This window comes from Diabrotica undecimpunctata, chromosome 4 (assembly GCF_040954645.1).
Source record: "Diabrotica undecimpunctata isolate CICGRU chromosome 4, icDiaUnde3, whole genome shotgun sequence".
NCBI classification, from domain to species: Eukaryota; Metazoa; Arthropoda; class Insecta; order Coleoptera; family Chrysomelidae; genus Diabrotica; species Diabrotica undecimpunctata.
Window position 1 is genome coordinate 9,179,451 of NC_092806.1, and position 25,895 is coordinate 9,205,345.

The following is a 25,895-nucleotide window of genomic DNA, read 5'->3' on the forward strand; positions in this document are numbered from 1 at the left end:
TTTTATAAGAGAAACATAAATAGCTTTATTAGGTACAGAAGTAACAGCTTATCAACTAATAAATAATATTATACAACAACCATAATACCTGCAAATATTTTTAGAAAATATCCTCAGTACATTTTGCAACTTCAAACATGAATATTCACAAAAACATTTACAACTATTACAACAACAAAAACAAAGAAGACTAGTCTTGGTACTTTTAACAAGAAATAATAATAACTACTTAAGGTTTATTCGTAGCCACCGTGCCCTGCGCTTCCCGCACTTTCGTAACCGCCTCCTTCTGCTCCTAGGCCTCCACTGAAGTCGTGTCCTCCCTCTTGCGAAATGGAGTTCTGGTCGAAACCGCCACCGCCGTATGATCCAAGACCGTGACTTGATGCTGAATAATCGATACCGCCATCACTTAAGCCTGCTCCGTGTCCGCCTAAGGCGCTCCCTTGTGATTCGAGACCATGGCCATAGCCGTGACCACCACCAATTCCTCCTTCTTGACCTCCTGAAATTATATCCATACAAAAATTAGCTCAAATATGTACATTGTGTACTAAGTTATCATTTTAATTAATTTTTTTAACTGTTATATAATTATTAATATTTTTGTTATTGAAATATCTTCGGAGCAGAGCAGCAAATATAAACTTGTCAAATACATATTTGGTTACCAGCAGAACCAGAACAACTGGAAATTACAACTAATAAGCAAGCCAGAATAAGAACAGTGTAAGTGGAGGAAGCACAAAGAAAATTAAAAAACAAGAGCTACAGGCATAGACGGAATAGCATTAACATAGCGACAGAGCTAACAAAATATTACAAAATAATGATGACAGATTAATTAGCGCAGCTAAACAAAATACATTAACAAAATATTACAATACAACAAAGTACCCAAAGCATGGAAAAAGGACGTACTAATTCTGATGTTTAAAAAGGTGGCAAAAAAGAACGGGAATACTATAGAGGAATCAATCTATTAAACACCATGATACAAATAACGTCAAAAGTTTTAACCAAAGTAATTATCGATGGAATATGAGTATGAACAACAATGGCAACAAAATACAGGTCAGAATATATGGACAAATGACAGAGGGAAAAGACACAGGCACAAGTATAAGACAGGGAGACTCCTTAAGACTCCACTCCATCTCATAATGGATAAAATAATTGAAACTGCGAAGAGAAGTAAAAGGTATAAGATGGAAATCTATGGTATGCAGTCATACTTACAGTAGAAAATAATGACTACAGAAGTAAAACAACGAAATACACAAAGCCATTAAAGCAGCAAAATATTCAAATATCTAGGATGTCGAAACTAAGAAAAGAATTTACAAAATGGTTATAAGAACAATAATGAGTTATACAACTGAAATAAGGTCTCATAGGAAATGTTTCCTTGGATCACAATCAAGGAAACAGAAACGCAGAATTTTCTAATAAGAACGTAAAAAAAGAAGAAGAAGATATATTTGGTTTAAAGCGTTGTATAAAACTCCAGTTGGTATCAACAAGTTGTAATAGATACCTTGTATAAGGGCCAGCAGCTCCAGTGCTTAAGCCCTACGTTGCCATGAAGTTAATTCCATGTATAACTTCCACATCCTTTAATTTTATCAGAAAAAATGTAACCTAAAATTAATTTAACTCTATTTAACTGGTTTTACCCATGTATTTAGTGGCTTCAAACATGTATACCTAGAAAAGCACTGGTAATGGAATAATCATTACGAAAACGTTCTGTGATGTAGCGAGATAGGGTTTTTATATAAATAAACCTTTTATAAAGAATTTTTTAAATAACATTTTTTATAAAACTTTTGTCAAGAATTACCTCAAGCATAAAGTGCGTTTTACATGACGGAAACAAAAAATAGAAGGATGTGAGGACTATATATACATCAGAACAAATATAAATAACTAAGAAATGGATAAACAGAAAATCAAGGAGAAAAAATTACTAAAGAGAAGATCAATATACATCAAAATTGTAGAGTACCCCAATCTATAATAGGGAACCTAGGGAGATAGACAGAATTTTACAAAAAAAAGATTAAACACCATGAAGATGGGGGTGCAGGGATTAAGTGAACGAATTTTATGTAAAATATCCAAAGGAATGAATATGAAATATCCAATGAAGGAAAACGGACTACCGAGAGTAACTTGAAATTGGAAAACCAAGGAAAAAAAGCAAGGAAGACCAAAGCTAGAGAAAAATATTAAAAATGCAATAGGCACAAGAAGGTTTCTTTAAAAAATATATACCAAGTTAGCGAGAGATATAGACAGAGGCTTTGAAACAGTTGGTCACTTATACAATAACAATATATTTTTATATAAATACAGAATAAGAAGATATTAGATTCTGATAACATCGATGAAGATTTCTTGATAGGCTATGACTCACATAGAGTTGTAAAACTAGAATAATGATGATCAAGAAGATATTTGGACGATACAAATGTAAGGAAGGATGAAACGAACATTCTGATAAATTATAAATGATAAGAATACTAAGTAGAGACAAGAAAAAAGGACCAAGGACTATTTAAAAATAGATTGATAATCAATCACAATAGAATAGGAAGATAGCAAAGAAAAAGAAGAAATGCTAATAATAATGTACAATAAGCCAGATGGATGCTGTACCAGCTGTTTATATGAGTCGACTTAAGTACCAGTAATATGTTTAGTTCTTAAAATATTTTAGAAATACCATAGTCCAGCCAGACAAGAGTCAAAACAGGCCAAAGATTGAGCTAACAGAGCCAAAGAGTATATTGTGAGCTCACTAACGTATTTTAAAGCGTTTTAAATCATTCTCACTAGAGTATAATAGACCAGCATTTCTGTGTCTGATTGACCTAAAGAAAGCGTTTGACACAGTAAGACTCAAAGATGTAATCCATCTTCTGTATAATAGAGAAGTTCCCCTAAATATTATAAAAACTATCGAAAACAGAATCCATAGAAATAGGCAGTGGCATAAGACAAGGGGATTCATTGAGCCCCATGCTCTTCAATTTGATCATGGATGAAATCATCAAAAGTGTTAACAAAGGAAGAGAAAACAGAATGGGAAAAAAATAAAAATACTCTGGTCCACAGATTTAACATAAGAGCAAAAGAATTTAATATGACAATCTCATCTCAGAAAACTAAAACAATAGTAGTCAGCAAAGAACCAACTAGATATAAAATAGAAATTCATGACGTCACTATTGAACAAGTAATGGAAATAAAATACCTGGGAATTACACTGTCCAGCTCTGAAAACCTGGAGAAAGAAGTGAGAGATCAAGTACAAAAAACAAATAAACTGACAGGATGCCTTAATAACACTATATGGCAAAACAGACACATTAACACTGGATGAAGTCAAGAATTTATAAAACTAGTGTAAGACCAATAATGACATATGCCTCAGAAATAAGAACTGACACAGCTACAACGCAAAGGCTACAGGAAAAGGCGAGATGAGAGTACTGAGAAGAATAACAGGAAATACGCTAAGAGATCGAAAGAGAAGTGAAGACATTGGAAGAAAATGTAATGTACAGTGTATAAATGAATAGACACAAAATAGAAAAAAAGAATGGAATAACCACATAAGCAGAATGGGAGAGACCTGTGTAGACAAAATAGCAAGAGGTAAGTCACCAATATCTTCCATAGAATCCTCAAATGAACAAGCAAAATTGCTTATTAAGAGGAAGAAGTAGAAGAAGAAGAATATTTTTTAAGTAACATTTCTTTGAAATGTTCAATAATTCTAATACGTTTTATAAAAATAAGAGAGAGTAGAAACGATATGTTAAAAATTGACAGCAAGTAATATAGAGCAACTTAGAAATAAGAACAAAGGTCATGAAAATGAAAAGAAAAAACAGTACAACTCATAGAAGAATAGAACTGAATTGGGCGTTGTTTTCAATGAACAAAAGCTAAAATAGAGACAAATATTTAGAATGAGAGATAAAACTTAGGGACAGAAAATAAATGAACTGCAAAGAAAAATCAATGTAGACTGACTTGATGACTTAGTTAAGAACAATTGCAAAATTCTAAATTATAAATCCATATCCATATCCAGTATCAAGATGTTCCTTAGAAATATGAAGAAATTTGATGTCGATATAGTCAATACATCTTAGAATAAACAAGAAGAATTAATAAATACGACAAAAATTAAAAATATAGAGTGGCGAAAAGGTCACTGAAACATTAAAATTGGTGAATCATCCGAGATAAAAAAGATTTTGTAGCTATTCAGGAGTAATACATTCATTTCGAAGAGAAAAAATGGTAAATCGGTACACATGCTATGGAAGAAAAAGACCTAAAGATAAAAAAGTATTGGGCGATAACTATAAGAGCTGATTTAGAGACATGTCGTTGTATCAGTTCTATCGACAGTGAGGGAAAGTGGGAAAGTAGTAAAAATTAGAAGTAGAAAGTAGTGACTAAAGACTTTTCCAAGGAAGTAAGACCAAATTTTTCAGAGAACTGTAGAAAAATAGATCATAAAATTAGCTGAAGACTTAGAAAGTCATGAAAACTGAAAAAAATATGTATCACAGCATGGAAAAATTTGGAGTATGGAATGAACCAAATATGTTTTATTGGACGAAAAATATTGCCAATGAGTCTTAAATAAGCACTTTCACATTACTTTTGTTGTAATTGTAAATTTAGATCTATATTATTCGTAATATATGATCAACTGTTTAAGAAAACGATTCTCTTATTTAGTAAATTTATTTAACAATAAAAGTTTAACAAAAACAGGTACAAGTTTATCTATATACAAACAAAAATAAGAAAAAATGAGAAACTAGTCACCTGGCTTTAGATTGGTTGCAAATTGTAGATGTTTGGACCGAAATATTTTTGTATATGTGTTCGATACAAATTTTAAAAAATCAGTAATATTTGTGGCACGTATATCATTAATTTCCACACAGTATATGTTTCTTCCTAAACCATAAATTAGAGTATAGGCTAATGACAAAAGGGAAGAAATAACTGAAAATTATATAAATGAATTATTTAGTATTCATTTTTCTAAATTTTGCGTCTCAACTGTTATGGTAATTAATGCAATTGTAGAAAAAAATTTTGGTTAAAATAATTTTATTATTGTGTTGCATGAACTATGCACATAGGCTTTTTAATATACGTAAACGAAAGTATAGTACAATGAAGAGGAGAACTAATAAAATTGAAAGGAATGGAGTTGGCAACAAATGTATAAACAGCTGCAAAAAGTCGAGGTGCCTGAGAAAATTATTAAGTTATATAATTATCTACTCAATTTGACTAAACTTAAGCTAGGTGCAGTATTTCTCATATATTTTTAGGGTATAGAGTTTATTTTTAAGTATAGTAATTATGGTTATAGTTCACCAAACCATAGAAATTTTAAGAGATTTAATACAGTGCTAATTTACATAAATGTGTCTCTGTTTTAAAACTGACTTTATTCGTGTATGATATCTAATTTTATTAAATTCTGTTAAAAAAAAATAAGGATGAGAGAACACTTAACAATCAATACCTGAATTGTTTTTAGCACAGAAGGGAAATAAATTTTTATAGGAATTTATGGGATAAGAATACGAATAACAGTTATTTTCTAGAAAACCCAATAGGTACTGTATTGTACCAGTGTAATCAAAAATAAACAAAAATATGATACATATTGGATACTAATCTAACCTTACTCATTCATAATATTTATAGGTACATAGTATATTTTGTTACTTGAATATAAGGGACAAATGAATAAGGAATCAAGACATATTCACTAAGAATTTAAATCTTGAATCTCAAAGCTATGAAAGAGACAGATGTATATGTGTCCCCAGGAATTATTTCAGACAATAACCTTCTCTCGAAAGTTTTTGTCTTAAGGTCAAAATGTAGACAAATAAATTATACACTAATCCACTTATAACTTCGAATTTTGTGTATGAAAATAAGAAATATGGTAATCATTAGTGAAAATTATAATAAAACAGTGCAATTACATTGTTATTATTTTCAAAACACAATTTTTAAAGAACAAAACTGAGACCTTCACCAGTAAATGAGCACTGTACATTAAGAATAATGATGTTTTATAAATAAAAATACAAGAATTAAGAAATTAGAATGAACAAATGAACTAAAGTAGTTAGTTACAGTTATCTACAATAAAATTTTCCTAGAATTTAGTATAGAATATTTTATACAAACATTTTTACACATTAGTCTGATACAAACAATTAGTATAAAAGAAGAAGAAGAGCCCACAGTTAGAAAGTGAAGTGAGTTAGATGTACGCTCTATCTACCTGCGTGCCCGATTTCGATTCCGTGGCCGCCTCCAATGCTACCTCCTCCGATTCCACCTTCCCATCCGTGTCCGTGTCCAAAATCACCGCCACCTCCACCTCCGTGGGCTACGATTTCACCATCGTCGATGCCTCCGGAGTAACCGATGACTTTGTATTCTTCACCGCCGCCGCCGCCTTCATGGCCGACGTGCTTGACGACTGTGTGGGTGTGGTGAATGTGCTTCACTTTGAATGGGACGTGGATGATAACTCGTTTGTGTCTAAAAACAACCAAAAATCAATAAAAGTATTGTTTAAAATTGACAAATAGTAAATCAATATTGTAGTGTTTCGTTTTGGATATTAACATCAATTTACCAGGCTGCCAATCTAGATCATAATTGCAAGAAGCTTCTTACAACTTTTTTATAAGATTATAAATTACTAGAATTTAAAGAAGAACTGAAATACATACAATGAAACGTCGCGTTGTAGATTTTAGAGATATAAGAAGAACAGGAGAAAACGTAACAAGTTCCACTCCAGAAACGATAAAGGCATTGGAGATGCCGTAAAAGGCTTTATAGTCTACAAAGGGCATTCTCAGAACACAAAAAACATTAAAAGTGTACAAAAATAAATTATTATGTTTGCTTGTAACGCCAGCTGCTAAGGTATTAACAAAGCATGCGCTGTTTACTTCTGACAGACTTGACAAATTCAAACATGATGATTCAATATTGTTAATATTAACTGGATGCCATTTATGAGTTTTAAATTTTGACAATCGATACGAATCGAATCTTTCATTGATAAATATTCTTTTCTATAGATCTATAGATGTATGTAGTTGGAATCACATATAAAAGCTCTTCACTGGGTTAGTGACATCCAGATTGGAGAAAAAATTAGATTTCTGCCAATCGAGAGAGCAGGCAGGATTCCGTTTAAATTATGGTACTAATGATCACCTCCATACAATAAAGACACTCATTGAAAAATCTATAAAATACAATAAACCTCTTGTTCCCACTTTCTCGTGTGGACGTGATAAATAAAGGCTGAATGATGATGATAATAGATGTATAGAAGCTTCGCTTCAAAAGTATACATTATGTTAAAATTTAAGTCAAGAAACATAAATCATATAAGTACATGCTACCACGTCATGCTACGATGACAAGGAGTTCGAACTTTTCTATAAAAATGTAACTGAAGCGCTCCAAGAACATCCAACCCATTATACCATACTAGTTAGCATTTTTCTGCAAAAAAACACAACAAAATTAGTCTGAAACTTCAATGAGTAGACATGAGTATGAGAAAAGACGTAGACGAAAAATTAAAATAAAAATAGAGCTGAGCAAATTCAAACTAGATTCTCAAAAACAAGATTTTATTATGCCGAAGATAATATTCTTTCTATATAACTGAAGTTTTAAATCCATTTTTAATTAGTGGCAACGATACATACATACATACATACATATATGAAATGAATCTACTTTTAAATTCTGGCTCTGTATCAAAGAGAAGTTAAAAACTGGTACATGGAAAACAATATTATGGGCATAAAAACTTAACGAGGGCTGTGTGACCGGAATAAAAGATGCAAAAAATATATTTTTTTAAAAGAATAAAAAAGAATAAACTGAGTGAAGACAGCAGGAAGTTAGTTTAGGCAGTTAAAAACTAACAGAAAGAAAAGATACAGAGAAGGAGAACGTAGATAACTAACAGAAAATTTATAGAAAGAGCGACAAACTCCTCTGTCAAAACTATAGAGAAATCTCCTTGTTACGTTGTGGATATAAAATATTTACCAGTATATTTAACCACAGAATACAACCCATCGCAGGAAAGATCATCGCAGAATTAAGACAAGGAAGATCAAACATCGACCAACTGCTCACTTTTAAGCAAGTTATCCTTGATAATATATATAATATTAACGGATTCATTACGTCTGTCGCCGCTTCTCTGCCACCAATTTTCATCTTTTTCTGTCATATGCAGTTGTCTCTTCTAAGTCTCTTCTCCCCATTGCTTTATCAATATCATTGCACCAACTTCTCCCTGGTCGTCCTCTCTTTCTTCTTTCAGGAGGGATCCATTCCAGTACTTTTCTAAGCCATCTGTACTCTGGAATTCTTTTAACATGTCCGAACCAGATTAATTGCTTTCTTTCTATGTCATCATTGATATTTCGCTCCATTTTCATTTCGTTTCTTAAGTTATCCTTGATAACTTACTTAAAAAAACCAACTTTATCTCAGTATATCCACCTACAGAGTTTTTAAGGTGGAAAAAACAGGCTTCCAAAACAACTGCTAAATGCAAGAATGCAGGGAAAAAGCCTTTTGAAAGACCGAGAAAGAGATGGGAGAATGACGTGGATGAGGACGCCAGAAATCTCCTTGGCAGTCGATCGTGGAGGACAATGGCTACAGATCGTAATGAATGGAGGGGTTTGATGAGAGAGGCAAGGACTCGAATTGGGCTGTAGAACCATAGGATGGATGGATGAAAATTAAAAGATTTCAAAGGGCGTTAAAAATGTTCATGGGGACATATAAAAAAACGGGTCACCAAAATGATAGAAAAAAAAGTTCTTGTACCTGATAGGAAGACAATCTGCAAAATAAAAATACAAGAGGATAATCAGTAATACTTAAAGAAATCCTTAAGACCAAGTATTGTGTCCAGAAGTGTTTACAGAGGATACCAAGAAGACATTCAAAGTTGTCTACAAAATTACGAAGCACCCAATTAAGACGATATAAAAACAGAAATAGGGATTAGGGGCCACATATATTTTTAAGCATTAACAGTTCTATTAGAAAATGCTAAATATAAATCATAAAAAGAAGAAAATAAATTAGTGGACTAGAGAAAAAATGAAAGTACGAAATATCAGAGTAGAAATAGTAAAGCCAAAATATCAGGACACAAAAAACATCAAATATGAAAATAAAAGAGTCAATAATCTAATCATACCGTGGACCCTTGCGAAAGTATGAGTTGATAAAGATTTAGGTAGATAAACATGATAAATCAAAAGAGAAATATTGTCAATCTGATCATGTAATAATATTCTTTGAGCGGGTTCTAATAAGTTCGAAAGAGTTCACTGCAAGATAATCATCCATAAAATTCGGAAAGTAAATTGCAACTTGTATATTGTAAAAGAGAAAAAAAAAGAAAAAAGTCTTAAGTTCTTTGTACATAATTAGTAACTGTATTAATTTAAACGACTAATCATAAAACGTACGCTTTCTCTGAACATTTTATGACAAAGTAGCAAAAACTACCTTTTCCATATTCGCAATTTACTTAATTTACAGTAATAAACAACAGATAGCCACCAGATGCATCTTGAATGAAATATCTCTTTGTTCGAACTATAAAACAGCAGAAGTTATCAAGTTAGTAGATGATTTAATGTATTGGGAAATAATTATTCATAATTCAACTGCTTTAGTGAAAGTGATCTAGACAGCATCAAAAAAGAAATTCGCTTTCTAATATAGCAATTAATTAAAGGTTTTCGCTCTGAATTTTTAATAACTTTATTGTATCTGTTGGACTGTCACGGTCACTTCCCATTTCGGTTGACTAAACTTATTACATTGTAAATACATATAAACAACTTTCCTATTGATCTTATATCTATTTATTATTTTAATGTATGTAATATATAATTTTTTGAAGACTCAGATTGAAAGTATACATTAAAAACCATTATTTTACGATGATATAGTGACATCTGTCAATTATCAAAAAGTTTCTAATGACACAAAATGTTCAGTCTGTTATTGATATATGTAAATATCATTGAGAAAAGTTCAAGACAATTATTTTTAAATTTGCCTAATATATTTTGTTAATTTTTTTGATGAAAAAAGATTGAAAGTATACATTAAAAACTATTATTTTATAATTGAATGTTGACATCTGCCAATTATCGAAAGTTTCTAACGGCACAAAATGTTCAGTCTGTTGTTGATACATGTAAATACTATTAAGACATTTTTAAAACAACTATTTCTAAACTTATCTAATATATAATTTATTAATGGTAATAAGCTAGTTTAAACCAGTTAGGGGAAATTAATTACTATTTAAATGGGAATAAGTCACAATTAAAGGTTAAAGTACGTTTATTGACGTTTCAATTTCCACTTCGGAAATCGTTCCCAGTTAGGGGAGTTAAGATTTACGGATCATATCCAAAGGCCGATCTGCCTAAATATACAGCTGATCAAAATAATTATGAGAGATAAGAAGCTGGCTAGAGGTGTTTTGTGTTGCGAAAAGATTCCAATGAACAGTCTTAAAAGTTCACGAATGATGCTGGAATGTGACAAAACTGAAATAGTTTCGATTGGTAAGTGAAGTGTCAAAATAGGCTAAAATTAAGAACGAATATATTAGAGGAAGTCTAGAAGTGGCACCAATTTATGCTGAAAAGAGAGAACACGAGTCAAGATGGTTAGGGCATATTCAAAGTAGACATTATCAGCTAATATAAGGAATTGTGTTATTGAAAATCTCTCGAAGGAGCAGGAAGGATTATGAAAATGTAGTTAGATAAACTGTAAGGTACTGTATGTACCTTACAGTTTAAAACTGTGTGTACTTGTGATAGGTATCAAAAAGATATCATCAAGAAATATAGTCAATATATTTCAACTGAATGTGTGATGTGAAGCTAATTTATGAAATTTATTCGAGAATTTTCGATGACTGTGTTTGCCATTATATTAAAATAATAAGAAGACAATCTTTCTAAGGTGAATACCTAATAAATTTCTCATCTAAACTTGTGTTGCATAAATTATTCTTTATAGTTAAATGCAGAGCAAAACATTACGAAATTAGCAACACCAAATAGTTGGAAGAGTTCATTTACTTAATGAGGAGAGTCCGTTAATTAACATGTAAACATTTCATTTAATTAGCGATACAAAATAGTTGGAAAAGTTCATTTACTCGACTGTGAGGCCGTTATACAACAAGTAAACATTTCATTTTATGATTAACATACATAAAGTATTAATTCCTTGGAATTTTAATTATGTCGAATGAACAATCTTTTATCACCTGTAAATGATAAATACAGTAGTGCTGGAAAAACACGTGCTACATCTATAGATAATCCAAATAAAAAGGAGTCTAAAATGTAATGCAATCTTTAAACCATGGATTTGTATGCTTGTAAATAATTTTGCAAAAGGAAAGACAAAATAAAACTATTAAAAAACAAAAATAAACCATAAAATATAGTGAAAAAACGTGTACTAACCTAAGAGTCTTAAAAACTCAACAAGAAATAATACAAGCAAAGTCAATATATTTTAATAAAAAAATAAAACGAAGATGAAGTTGCAAAGAAAGCGAAGATATGTGAATAAATTCCGATATAATAGATTTTATTGAAAAACAAGACTAGCCTGGTATTGATATGTCCGAAGAGTGGTCTCAAGATGCTGAGATGCAAGACCTCAAAAATCATCTTCTTTCTCTGCCATGCTGGATTAATGTGCGTTGGCTAGCCAATTGGCTAGTCTAATTTTGTAGACGACAGCTCCGAAGAGGGATGCAGATGATCTGTTAAACTATTCTCTTAGGGTTTTAGGCCATCACATTCTTCTTCGACTTGGCATTTTCTCAAAAATCGCTTAGAGATCAAGTAGGGAAGACAATGAAAAGAAAAAAATTACAAGACGGAGATTAGCAGGACAGAAACAACTGGAGAAAAGGAATATTTTGAAAACTGTGGACATTAATATATAGTAATACTATTAAAATACAGAAATACGGCTTATACTTCTATTGTATTTAGTTTAGTGGGAAGTTTAGTAAACATTTTATGTCATAAATATCAAATTGATTCAGTTCCTTAGGTCTATTGTTTTAAGCAAAGCAAGTTATCTGGTTCTGGAAGTAATGAAACTATGATTTTCATTATATTCTACCAAGAACAGGAACAGCTGGTATTTCATAATAAAAATATTGATAATAAAAAAATGACATTTATTCTTGACGTTAGTGTTTTTAAAGATTCTTCCATATTTTTTTTTAATTTGTTGACTGCAACCACAAAAATACAACTATAACTTTAGCTATGAACATTTTGTAACAAAAACTGACGTATTGAGTTCCTTAAATTAATTGATACAACAAGTGTATGTACTATACCGTTAATATAAATAATTGATTATCAAAATACAAATAATTCGGGAGTGATTATTATTACTTACTCTCCTCCTCCGTGACCACCTGCTAAACAGAGTCCTAGAAGGGTTAACACCAGGAATGAAGCAATCTGAAATAAAAATTTAACAATTTAATTACGGTTTTACAATTTTTCTATAGCTTATAATTTGTCAAAATAATATAGAATTTCACTAGAGTATAATAGACCAGCATATCTGTGTCTGATTGACCTAAAGAAAGCGTTTGATAGAGTAAGACTCAGAGATGTAATCCATATTCTGTTTAATAGAGAAGTTGCTCTAAATATTATAAAAATATCTACCAAAACAACAAAATGGAAGTCAGAATAGATACACAACTAAGAGAACCTATAGAAATAGGCAGCGAAATAAGACAAGGGGATTCGTTAGCACCGTGCTCTTTAATTTGATCATGGATGAAATCATCAAAACTGCTAACAAAAGAAAAGGATACAGAATGGGAAACAAAGAAATAAAAATACTCTGTTACGTAGACGACGCAATATTGATAGCCCAAGATGAAGATAGTCTGCAAAGACTGGTCCACACATTTAACATAAGAGTAAAAGAATTTAATGTGACAATCTCATCTCAGAAAACTAAAATAATAGTATTCAGTAAAGAACCAACCAGATGTAAAATAGAAATTGATAGCATTAGTATTAATCAAGTAATGGAAATAAAATACCTGAGAATTACACTGTCTAGCTATGGGGACCTGAACAAAGAAGTGAGAGATCAAGTACAAAAAGCAAATAGATGGGCAGGATGCCTTAATAACACTATATGGCGAAACAGACACATTAACACTGAGATGAAGTCAAGAATTTATAAAGCCAGTGTAAGACCAATAATGACATATGCCTCAGAAACAAGATCCGACACGGCCACAATGCAAAGGCTACTGGAAATAGCAGAGATGAGAGTACTGAGAAGAATTACAGGAAATACGCTGATAGATCGAAAGAAAAGTAAAGACATTAGAAGAAAATATAACGTACAGTGTATAAATGAATAGACACAAAATAACCACCTAAGCAGAATGGAGGAGACCCGTGTCGTCAAAATAGCAAGAGATAAGTCACCAATCGGCAGAAGAAGCATCGGACGACCACGTAAAAGATGGAGTGACAACCTTCCATAGAGGTATTAATCCGCCAATGAACAAGCAGAATTGCTTATAAAGAGGAAAAAGAAGAAGAAGAAAAATATAATATTTAATATTTCTATGCAATATTTATTAATAATATATAATATTAATAAAAACAAGGCTATGAAACAAAGTAGGGATTGATGAAGCTTTTAAAAACATTCAGAAATATCAGTCAACAATACTTTAAAAAAAAACCATGTTAACATGATGCTCTGTATTGGAAAGAGTGAAAAGAAACCTAAAAGAGTGGTTAAACAGATCCTCTGAATCCCTTTTCCAAGCTGTCATGAACAAAATTAGTAGAGCCAATCTGATATCCAACGCACGATAATCGAGCAGAGCACAAGAAGAAGGAAAAATGCAGATAGTTTGTTTGCAAATCAAAAACCTTGATGCAGATGTTAGAACCTAAATTGGGACCAACCTAGAGTAAGCAATATTTAGAAACGCAGAATTTTCTATATACCACAAACAGGATTGGCGCATTTGAGATATGGATGATTTTTGGAAGGATGCTAAAAAAATTCGTTGAATACGATACATGGGAAATAAGGAAGTTCTTAGAAAAGTTGGAAAAAACTATCGTGGAGAATTTAATTGCAGCCAATATAAAGATATACTACAATTTATAATATAGAGTAAAACAGAAGAAAAGGCTGGATGACTAAAAATATCTAGACTGAAAAAACATTAACTCAATCTTGATATTACGAGTTATCAAAATCAACAGAACGAAAAAGATAATTATACTAAAATTAATTAAAATATAGAAAGAACTTCTATATTTTAATTAATTTTATTATATAAAATAATATACTTTAAAATATAGAAAAAGAAGTAGTTCAAATGAAAATAGAAAATCTATTTCCATTTCTAGTTATACAAAAACGAAATAATTATGGACGAATAAAATTGGCAGGTAAGCTCACTTGTATGAATACGTTTTTGAAAAAAAGCTTAACATATTTCCTCTATCAAAAGAAAAGCTTCCAACAAACAGATGGATGTGCTATGGGTGCTAGCATATCTAGGGCTACTGCTCAATTAGTTATAGAGCACCAAGAAATTGTTCTAAAATAGATTTGGATATACCTTTTTTCTCTCGTTTATAGATGACTGTTTGAGTACAACACCAGAGGATAAAATGGATATTATATTAAATGAATTCAATAACTTCCACCAAAAACTAAAGTTCATATTAGAAGTTGAAAAAAATGGTCAAGTAAATTTTCTTTACCTGATTTTACATAGAAAAAATAGTGCTATAACCACTTCATGGTACACCAAAAAAACCTGGTCACCAAGATATCAAATTTTCAACTTTTATCATCCCTTGTTTCAAAAGAAATCAGGAATTATCGGCATCGACAGATTTATCAGATTATACGACCTTAACAAAAGACTCAGTGCATAAAAATGCAAAAAAAGCACTTAATTTATACTCCCATCACCTCATCGAACACACTTTTAAGTAACGAATACATATATTTTACAATAATAAGAATACCAGCAAAGACAACAACGTAAAGAAGAGTTATATGTCTCAAATTTAAATTAATTTATTAATTTAAATTAATCATTTTAATTAATAATAAAAAAAAAATATGTTTTATACCATTTAACAAAGGAAGTTTTCTCTTCATTGTAAGTTTTTTAATTCTATGTCTCTTCTCTATATAAAAGGGTTATCAGAACAACTTGCACATCTCCTGTTTGAACATAACATTACAGTTGCTCATACAGGGTATAATCTTTTGAAAAGGAATTGTACCATACTAAAAATGAAAACCCCTCAATAAAAAAAATCGCACGATGTATATGATATTTCCTGCCAAAATTGCGATGGGGTATATATTGGACAAACCAGTCAGTTACTTATTACAAAAAAAAAACTCAACAACCCTCGCAAAAATTGAAAAAGATGATGTGACTGTGCAGTGACCAGTGTATAGTAGTGTTTAGGGATTTAGGAGACTGAGACCTCGAAAGCCCTGAATAAGACGTCAGGAGAAGCGGTAGAGTGGAAGTAACTGAGAATAGTAAGATAATACGCCAAAAGCAAATGAACGAGGTGATCTAAAAGTATAACTAATTCTATTTTTCATAGAAAAACAACAGCTGACTTGGTTGTGGTTGAGTCTGCAAAGATTGGCAACCATTAGGTCATATGGAATTCTGCAGTTAAAAAAATGTTAAAATATAGACAGAAAATATGACTAGAAGCAAAATTGACGAAAATGATTTAAACGAGAAGTAGATAGAAGGGTTTTTGTTGAAAAACAACAAAAACAAAAAATTATCAAAGGACTTTTGTGTATATGTAAAAAGATAAAAAATGAAATAAAAACCAGTAAGTACTGAACATGATGTCTTGGATAGTTCTTTGAATTTCTTGACGTACATATTTTTTATATATTAGCAATTTAAAAGTATATAATTTATTATTTGGGGGAAACAACAAACTTTTTCATGCTGTAAATTAGCAATAATGAAAAAATGATCAAAAATTTGATGACTTGTTATCCAATGAAAAGGCATCAGATGAAAAACTGGCACCGACATGCCAAAAAAAATCAGATAAACGTAAATGATGCTCCAATCTCTTCGAGTATATCAAGGAAAATTATTATAGCAGTAAAACATTTAAATTATTAGGTAAATAAAACTGAACACGATTTATTATAAAAATTTTTTTTTTTTGTAAAACTTAATACTAAGGTAAAAACATTAATCAATTGTAGTTGTTTAAAAATCAATAAATAAACTGTACTTTTAAAACAATATTAAAAAATAAAACAAAAGCACTTTTGACTAATAAAATATTTATAAATATTAAGCAATTATAGTTTTTAATGTTAGGTAAAAGCAAAAAAATTATATTTTTATATAGTTATTTACGCATTTTTAATTGTTATAATTCATAAAACCATTCAAACTCAGAAAATAATTGAAGCTAAAAAATTGACGACTAATAATAATAATAATATAATACTCTGTATGATCTTAAGTTGTATTAAACAAATAATAGAAAATATTTATAATTAAAAAATTGTATAATCATTAAAAAAAATTACTGTTAAATTGAACTAATAACAAAACAGCAGAAAATGTTTGATAAATAAAAAATTAATAAACTAGTAAAATTTAAATGAGATCGTTAGTTCTGCGATACAAATTCTAATGAAGCACTATTAAATTAGATAAAATAACGGATGTTTTTGCCTCTGATTAAATATGTATATTTTGCACACTTACCAAAAATCGAGAAGCCATGGTGTGAGTATGTGACTGGAACTAGCTTTTGGCTAGATTTGCACTGAACTAAATCCAAAAGTGTTGTGAACTTTCAAGTTCGCCTCTCTCTATTTATATGTCTCATTTTTTATGATTAGATGAAAGGGAAAAGATTCATAATGGTGGAATCATGAAAGTAGATGAAAAATGCAACGAAGCATTTACCCTGGGCAGATTCTGAGAGTCAACGAGTGTATCGAAATTGTATTATAATTATTCGTCTGGAATTTGCACATTTTCGAATCTTGTTATTTTCGCTATAGGTGTGTGTTAATGAGTTTGTAGATTAACAGGATCTTCAATTATTTTAGCGATGTATTTGATGATAAATAAATATTTTTGCGAAGCAAGTATGTACAAAATAATAAGAATAAATTGTTTTGGTATTATTTTTAGATAAATATAAAAATTATTAACTAAATTACTAAAACTTTTTCATGTAAATTATGGGCTTAAGCTATCTTTTAATAAAGTAATATTATATATTGTGTACTGTTTAACCTCTGTAAAGAATGTTTTTGCAGAGGCACTTAAAGGCTCTGAGTGTGGTATAAAGGTCTGTCATGCCGATAAAAATTGATGCACTACAGGTACATGGCACCAAAAGAAAAAGATACAAATTATTGCCAAATGTATACAAATAAAACTGGAATAATTCTCACAAGTAATAGGAGAATACCAACGCGAATTTAGAATGCGGGAAGATCAGCTAATGACCATATCGTCCTAAGACAAACAGACGATATGCTGCGAACATAATAGGACTTAATATGACACGATAAGCAGAAATCAATTGCTGAGGTCTAGAGGAAAACTTGAAAATATCGAGAAAGGTAATAAACATGTAAAAATGACAACAAAATAGAAAACAAGGAAGAGAACGCACTCAAACAAGGGCTTCAATGTTTTTAAATGTTTGAATCCCCAAAAAACAGAAATGGGATATTTACAAAACAAAGTGAAAAGAAAATATCATAATTCTGGCTTTACAATCCTTCATGGGTGCTAGCCCCCTCAAGAATTTCTCTCCAGTCGTCCCTATCCAACGTCTTTCTCCGATAAGCACGTATTCCCATATTTCTCATGTTTTGAATATGTTATCAAGGAACCTTGTTCTGGGTCTTCCTCTTCTTCTCTGACCAACGAGTCTATCAAGGAGCGTTTTTCTAGCCAGGTCATTTTGTTCCATCCGCATTACATGCCCTATCCACCTCAGATGTTCTATTTTAATATGTTTTACGATATCTGGTTCCTGGTATATTCTATAAAGTTCGTAGTTATATCGTCTTTTTCACACTTCATTATCATTGACTGCTCCATAGATTCGCTTTAATACTTTTCTTTCGCCTTGAGACAATCTGGTATTACCGAGGATTAACTTGGTACTAACTTTGGAGTTAACTGATATTACGTTTGGACTTAATCTTAGACTAACGTTGGAATAACGTTACATTAACGTTCAACTAACATTGAATCCTAATTAAATGGCGAAAATACAAAATCAAATAGAAGGAACAGAAAATAAAAATATAAAGAATACAAAAAGGGACAAAAAATATCTTACATCTTGACAGGGGTCCCAAAAACATAATAGTCGAACTTCAACTGCGGCGTACAATGAAACAAAGAAAGCAAACAAGAAATTTGATTTAACCCAGCCTGTGAGACTGTGGAATAACCTTCGGGTGCAACAATTCATTGGAGCGAGGTGTACTAACTCGTGTATAAACAGGAATCACTTCACCGCGTCACAATGCTCCAGACCCTCCCCTCTCCCCCATAGTATTCTGATGAGCGATAGCTGCACAACTATCAGCCAAATGCTCTACGTGTGAGAGTCCTGGCTACAAGAACTCCAACACCGTTTCCTTACCCGACCAATTGCAGGCTAGCGTGAGAAGCTTTTCTCGGGCCTCAAGTCTTCGCTCTGGGCTGCACTCAGTTCGACTACTCGGTGCTTAAAGATGTGGACCCTTTGTGCCCAGGCTTTGGTGTTTTTTTTTGGTTGGTTTTGGGGTTGGATGGTTTTCCAGTTTTGCGAACTTTACTCTAGCTTTTTCGACCATCGTGTCTATCACTACTATGTGTTAAAGATCTCTATAAACGAAACGTTTTGCGACGTATCTAGTTACGTTTACTGCTTCACGTAGGCAGTTATTGTGGTCCGTTTGTATCTTTTTTTTTCTTTACGTTTTGCTAATATGTCCCCATGCGAGAGATGCATAAGTTAATATGGGTAATACGATGCTGTTTATCAGTCTCAGTTTTGTTTTTGTACGTAGTTTACTTTTTCTACCTGCGCCTCTTATTGCAACTCTGGCTACTGCTGTTTTTTGTACAGGGTTACCTCTGCGTTTTTTGAAGAGGTCAGCTTGAATTTTTTTGGAGTTAATGGCAATTTTCCACTGATGTTCCATTATTATATGCTGTCTAGTACTGTTAGTCGATTGTTTATCGCTATGTCCAGGTTCCGATGTTTTGACGTAATCGTTGTGTCGTCAGCATAAAGGCTTTGTAGTGTTCCTGGTGTTCTTGGAACGTCAGCTGTATATATTGTATACAGTAAGGGTGACAGTTACGAGTTCGGACAGGACTTTTCCTATTCGAATTCTGAAGCTCCGGTTGCCCAAGTACGACGTGACCAGTCGTGTCATACCCTCAAAGTATCCGTATTCTCTCATTTTATATGTTAAGCCTTTATGACAGACTGTATCAAATGCCTTACTTACATTTAGGAAGGCTGCTCCTGTGTATTGTTTGTCATTATATCCGGCTGTTATGTACTCTGTTAATCTGAGAACTTGTAGCTCGCTGGAGTATTCTGAAGCCGAACTGAGCTTCAGGTATTAATCCTAATCGGTCTGTTTCAGAGTCTGCTTAGTATGATTCTTTCCGCTATTTTGCTGATTGCCGGGAGCAGACTAGTCGGTCTGTAATTTTGCGAGAACATATACGTGCCTTCGTTCCATCGATTTGGGAAGAGCCTTTATATCAGAATCGCGTTTGTTAGATTCGTTAGAAATACCATGGCTTTCGCCGGTAAGTATTTCAGAGCTCTGTTTGTTATCTTATCTAAACCAGGTGCTTTCTTTGGTAAACTGTTTTTGATAATGTTATTTATTTTCTCTGGAGACGTTGGAGGGATGATTTCGTTTGGTTCCTCGGGGCTTTCTTCTTGTTCTTCGACTTCTTCGATGAAGTGTATGTCTTCGTCGTGGTGATATATTAGTGTGCACTCTCTCTTGAGAGTCATCCTCATTACTCTGGCTTTTTCCTCGATGAAGTAGACTCCCAGTTCCATTCCCGCCGTGTATTAGGGAGATGGGTTTTCTGCCGTTTCTTAAAATTCTCTGTAGTTTCCAAATATTTTGCATACTTGGGCCTTGTTTTGTCATCTCTTGGATGTGGTTTTCATCGTTTGGGGCTACAGTGTTCTTGTAGTGCCGTTTTTACTACTCTGCTTAGCCAATTTGCCCTGTTTTGTCCTTCTGGTTTCTTGTTCTTCTAGCTCTTTTTTTTTTGGCTGTGTTCTTCCCCTTATAATATTTTTTATTTTCTGGTTTATGTCTCTAAACCTTCCCATGACTATTTTTGTTTTTACTTCTGTAATGCTGTTCCTAAGTGCTTCTTGTATATTGTTTTTAAATTCTAGGACTCTTTTCTTTATTTTTTTGGGGTTTTGATCACTGTAACGTTGATTATTGCAATACTCATAAGTTTTGTATAGTTTGGCTATTTTGTTTTCTTTCTGGTTCTTTTTTATGTGGTGTTTTCTTCCTATGTTCTTGTTTCCAGAAGTATCGGATTGTGGTCGGATTCTTGTCTAGAATTTGCATTTCTAGATTTTTGCAACTACAATATCTATATGGGTTGGTTGAGCATTTCCTTAAAAATGTGTCGGTTCGATAGGTCCTATTACCATGGTGTTATCGTTGTTTTCCATGTAGTTGCTTAAGAGTCTTTCATTTCTGTTTGTAGCTCTGTCGTTCCAATTTGGGGAGCTTGCGTTCAAGTCTCCTATAATTATAGACAGTTCTGTTATATTCAGGAACGCGTTTAGGTCATCGTCGTGGTTCTGATATCTTCTTGCTTCATCTGCACTTTAATTGTTGTTGCTTCCATAGTGTTAAGTTGTGGTGTTAGTATTCTAGTATGGATAATCCCTTTTTTTCACTAGAATAGCTGTGCCGTTTGACCTTGCTGTGTTATCGTTCCAATGATACAAAATTGGAAAGATATGCGTTTTATAGACAAATATTTCAATAGAGAGATGTCTTTACTTATCCTGGGTGGTCGAAAATAGACGGAACTTATTTCACCTAACGGTATATCTTTCGGTAACCTCCTAAGGAATTATTTTCTATATTTGCCAACAAGATGTGACGCTACAGCAATGTACCTAACTAACGATGCATCTTTCAGCACTTTTTTTTTAGTCAAAATAGATAACTGGAGGGTCTTAACGAAATTCTAGCGAGTTTCAGGTATATAGTAAAAGGGATATGTACTACTTCTAAATTCACAGCAGAAAAAGTAAAGGTAAACATCAACTAACAGTCGAAATACTTGTATTCGACAACACTATAGCAAATGAAGCAGAAGTGTTGGTGATGAGAAAAGATGCACATGCAATAAAATTAGATCGACTTGGAAACTACACTTACCTAGGAATAAATGACTAAAATGGAAATAAATAAAAAATAAATTGGGAATAAAAAATCATTACATAAGATACCTACATCAAAGAATGTATCAAGAACAGCAACAATATGGCTATATTATTCTTTTTATTCTCATAATACGAACTGATCTTGAAATCAATTTTATAATTAAATAATTAATAAACAAACAGCTATAAAATTCCAAAAACTGCAGTGTCAATGTTAAGAATGAATGTAAATTACATAACCAGACTATTTCCTATGAATGTAAAAGTCAATATCTAATAATTTGTGGTTAAACGAGATATTCAGGATATCTAGTTTTTGTACGAAGTCTTTAAATGAATATTACTTCGTAGACTCATCTATTCGGCAAAAAATTAGTCGTCAACTATTTACTATAAGTTGATGTACAAATGAAAGGCGAAGTAGGACAAGATCCTGTCGTTTAATTGAACATATCTACGTGTGTTTTATCCATAAGAAAAACGTATATCATTCAGAAATTTAAAACCAATTCAACAGAAAATTATTACGTTACTTAAACAAATTTTTTTAAGGGATGATGGTTTAGACTAGAAAAACAAACAAGGGACATACATACATTATATATATATATATATATATATATATATATATATATATATATATATATATATATATATATATATATATATATATATATATACATAAATTTAATATTAAAACTTTGCAAAAATCTCCAATAATACTTAATATAAATAATACAAAATTCCACAACTGGCTGACATCTAATTTTCTACCGATTCATAAATCCAATAAGACTAAAAAATGTAATGTCTTTCGTCTGAAGTATCATCTCCCATATGTTAAGGGAATTTCTGAAAATAATACATAATATTTACAAAAAGTAGGAAGAGGATAAGGGCAAAGAACAATTTGGTTTCAGGAACGGCATGGGAACTCGATAGGTTTTATTTAGTTTCTTTGTGCTCATGCAAGTATTTAAAAATTATTTAAATACAATACATGAACTCTGAATGTGAAATAATATAGGTGAATATCAGGGAATGTTTAGGAGAGGTAGGCAGATCTACAGTTGATCAGATTTTTACGATGAAACAAATATTGTACAACAGCTACAAACAAAATCTAGGTTTGCACATTGCGTTTATAGACTTTAAGAAGGCATTGAACTCAATAGATAGAGAAAAACTGTACGAAGCGATGGATCCATTAACAATACCTACCAAACTTAGAAAGTTAGTGGAAATGACCTTAAATAAAATGAACATGGAAGGAAGGTTATCAGATACTTTTACGGTAAGGAAGCAATTGAATCAAGGAGATCCACTGTCCATAACTTTATTTAAGCTTATAGTAAAGGCTATCCTACGACGAAGTGGTATAGAGATATATATGGTATCATATACTACAAGAGACAAGAAACAAGTTATCGCTTTTGCAGACGATATTGCATTGATTGCGGGATTAAAATTAGAACTCATAAGAATACACAAAAAAATGGAAACATTATCGGAGATTTTAGTTTGGACTATGTATAAACAAGAATAAACCAAAATACTTTAAATTATGGCTAAGAAAATAGAGCCCGAAGATAATCTAAGCATAAGTAGCGGAAGTAGAGAATCTTGTTTTGAAAAAATGGATCAATTCGAATACCTTGAACTTGGAGTGATACATTCAAATGGAGCCGAAGAAGATATTAAAATAAAAAGAATTACTTAAGGAAGTAAAGCTGTAGGAGCACTAAACAAACTGTTTAAATTTAAGTGAGCAACCTTTTGTGATGTATGGCAGCGAAACTTCGGTTTTAATTTAGAAAAATACACAGAAATTGAAACGATGGGAACGAAATATATTACGCAAGAAATATAGAGGGACAAAGGACAATAAAGGCATATGGAGAAGAAGAACAAATTAGGAAGTAATGGAGCTCTACAATCAACCAAGCATAATAACAAAAGTAAAAGCACAAAGAGCACGTTGGATGGGACATGTTTACAGGATGTCCACAAACAAACATGCAAAAAGAGTATTAACCGGAGGAGCTGGTGGAAAACGCAGACGAGGAAGACCAAAAAAGAAGTGGTTATAAGAGGTTAAAACCGATGCAAGAATACCAAGAATACTGGTCTGGAAGAAAATGACGAAAAACAGAGATAAGTGGAAAAAATAATGAAGAAAATGTTCGAAAAATAAAACAATTTTTCAACAATCGAGATCTTGATCTAATTCTACGATATCGCATGATAACAGAAAAATTTTAAACACGAATCATGGCAGGTGGTTGTTTTTTTAAACACGAATCACATACCATGAATTTTTCTGATGAATATTGTAATAGAATAAACTATCTTATAATAAAGTCGTCTCAGGAACGCAACTCAGCAATATTGGCAATATCATTTTAAAGTCGTCTACTTTAAAATATATAATATATGTCTGAATTGTCAATAAAAATGAGTCAAATAGAATTAAATTATTAGAACTTTTCACCAAGTCTTCAAATCAGTGGCGCACCGAGGGGGGGGGGGGGTTTTGGGGGTTAGAACCCCCCCCAGGACCCTATTCCGACACTGTTACTTACACATTTTAAGGACTCAAAATGGAGGTAACATCATAAAAAAAATTTTGGTGACCAACCAAAACCCCCCCCAGAGGCAAATTCTAGGTGCGCTACTGCTTCAAATAATGTGTTTTTATCAACATCAACGTTAGTTCCCGATAAATTAACTAATAGAAATTTTAAGGAATATTGGGGAATGTATTCACTGTTTATCTTTTTTAAATAAGAAGCTTTTCTCGTAACTAAACTCATACTAATTTAAAACGTCTTATCAAAAATTCATCTCTCTAATTTTATTTTGTAACGAGGATTACACAAAAAATTCATCTAAATATTAATTATGGAAATTTTTTTTATTTTATATTCTTACTTCGACGAAGGATGTGAAAGTTCTCAATTAGAGATGTGGATTTTAGATAAGTTTATTATTTCAATAATACATCAGATGTTAGTAACAAATTAAATAAATATAAATATTTAAATATTAAAAAAATTATAAAACAAAGTATTTAAAATAGCGAGAAATATATGATGCTACTATATAAACCTGCGTGATGAATAGATACAATATCTATAATAATAAAAAAAAAATAATTACAAGCAAAACCAGTTTACTTAAATTATTGTCATCGATAGAAGATTTTTAATTTCATGATTTTATTATCATCAGTGGCATTACAGCTCGTTATGAGCCAAAGCCTTCTTCAGAACAATCTTCCATTCGCCTCTGTCTCTGGCAACTCTTCTCCATGCTTTTACTTCAATGGATTTTAGATCATCCTCTATGTTATCTTGATACCTAAGTTTTTGTCTTCCTCTGGCTCGTCTTTCCACTGGTCCTCATCGGTTGAAAATTTTTCTGATCGTTGCATCTTGATCTCGCCTAATTACATGTCCTATCCATCGAAGGCGTGCTAATTTAATACATTTTACAACGTTAGGTTCCCCAAAACTTCTATATAACTCAAAGTTGTAGCGCCTACGCCACAAAACCTGTTCTTGGATTCCTCCATATATTTTCCTTAGAATTTTTCTCTCAAAACGTTTAAGCAATTCTTGGTCGTTCTGTGTAAGTGACCACGTTTCTGACCCGTATGTTAACACTGGCCTTATTAGTGTTTTATATATGGTAACTTTAATTTTTCTGGGTAGTTTTGGGGCCATATGTTTTCTCAAGCCATAATAGCACTTATTGGCAAGCACTATTCTTCTTTTAATTTCTTCGCTGACATTGTTGTCCCAGGTAGACGAAGGTGTCCACACCTTCCAGTTCCAGATCATCAATTAATAGTCTAGGTATCTGGTTGCCTGATCTAGTACAATACATATACTTGGTTTTCTGTGCGTTTATTTTTAAACCCATTCTAAGTGCAGACGCCCTTAGTGATCGAAATGCTTCGATCAAAGATTCTGTGGACCTAGCAATAATGTCTATGTCATCTGCATATCCGACCACTTGTACAGATTTATTAAAGATGGTGCTATTCGTATTAATATGGCACTCTTGAATTACTTTTTCTAGTTCAAGGTTAAATAAGAGACACGACAGTCCGTCTCCCTGTCTCAGTCGATTTTTACAATGGAAGGGTCTGGAAAAGTCGTTTTTGATTCTGACTACACTCTCTACGCCTGTGAGTGTAAGTTCTGTTAG

The 25,895-nt window shown here is 32.0% G+C and overlaps 1 protein-coding gene across 1 annotated transcript; it reads right to left on the reverse strand.

The window, feature by feature from the left end:
• LOC140439128 (uncharacterized) lies at positions 1–17,070 on the reverse strand. The gene is made up of 4 exons (XM_072528833.1): positions 16,976–17,070; positions 12,592–12,656; positions 6,347–6,609; positions 1–505 (listed from the first exon to the last, which is right to left on the reverse strand). Exons 1-4 carry the CDS (start codon positions 16,991–16,993, stop codon positions 237–239), a joined length of 615 nt encoding a protein of 204 aa, XP_072384934.1. The 5' UTR covers positions 16,994–17,070; the 3' UTR covers positions 1–236.
• Positions 17,071–25,895: the final 8,825 nt, after the last annotated feature.

Excerpts from the sequence above, each read along its gene's own strand:
- LOC140439128 (XM_072528833.1), bottom strand. Across the intron at positions 6,610-12,591 it reads GGTGGTCACGGAGGAGGAGA|ACACAAACGAGTTATCATCC; the intron begins GTAAGTAATAAT and ends GGTTGTTTTTAG. Across the intron at positions 506-6,346 it reads AATCGAAATCGGGCACGCAG|GAGGTCAAGAAGGAGGAATT; the intron begins GTAGATAGAGCG and ends ATATAATTTCAG.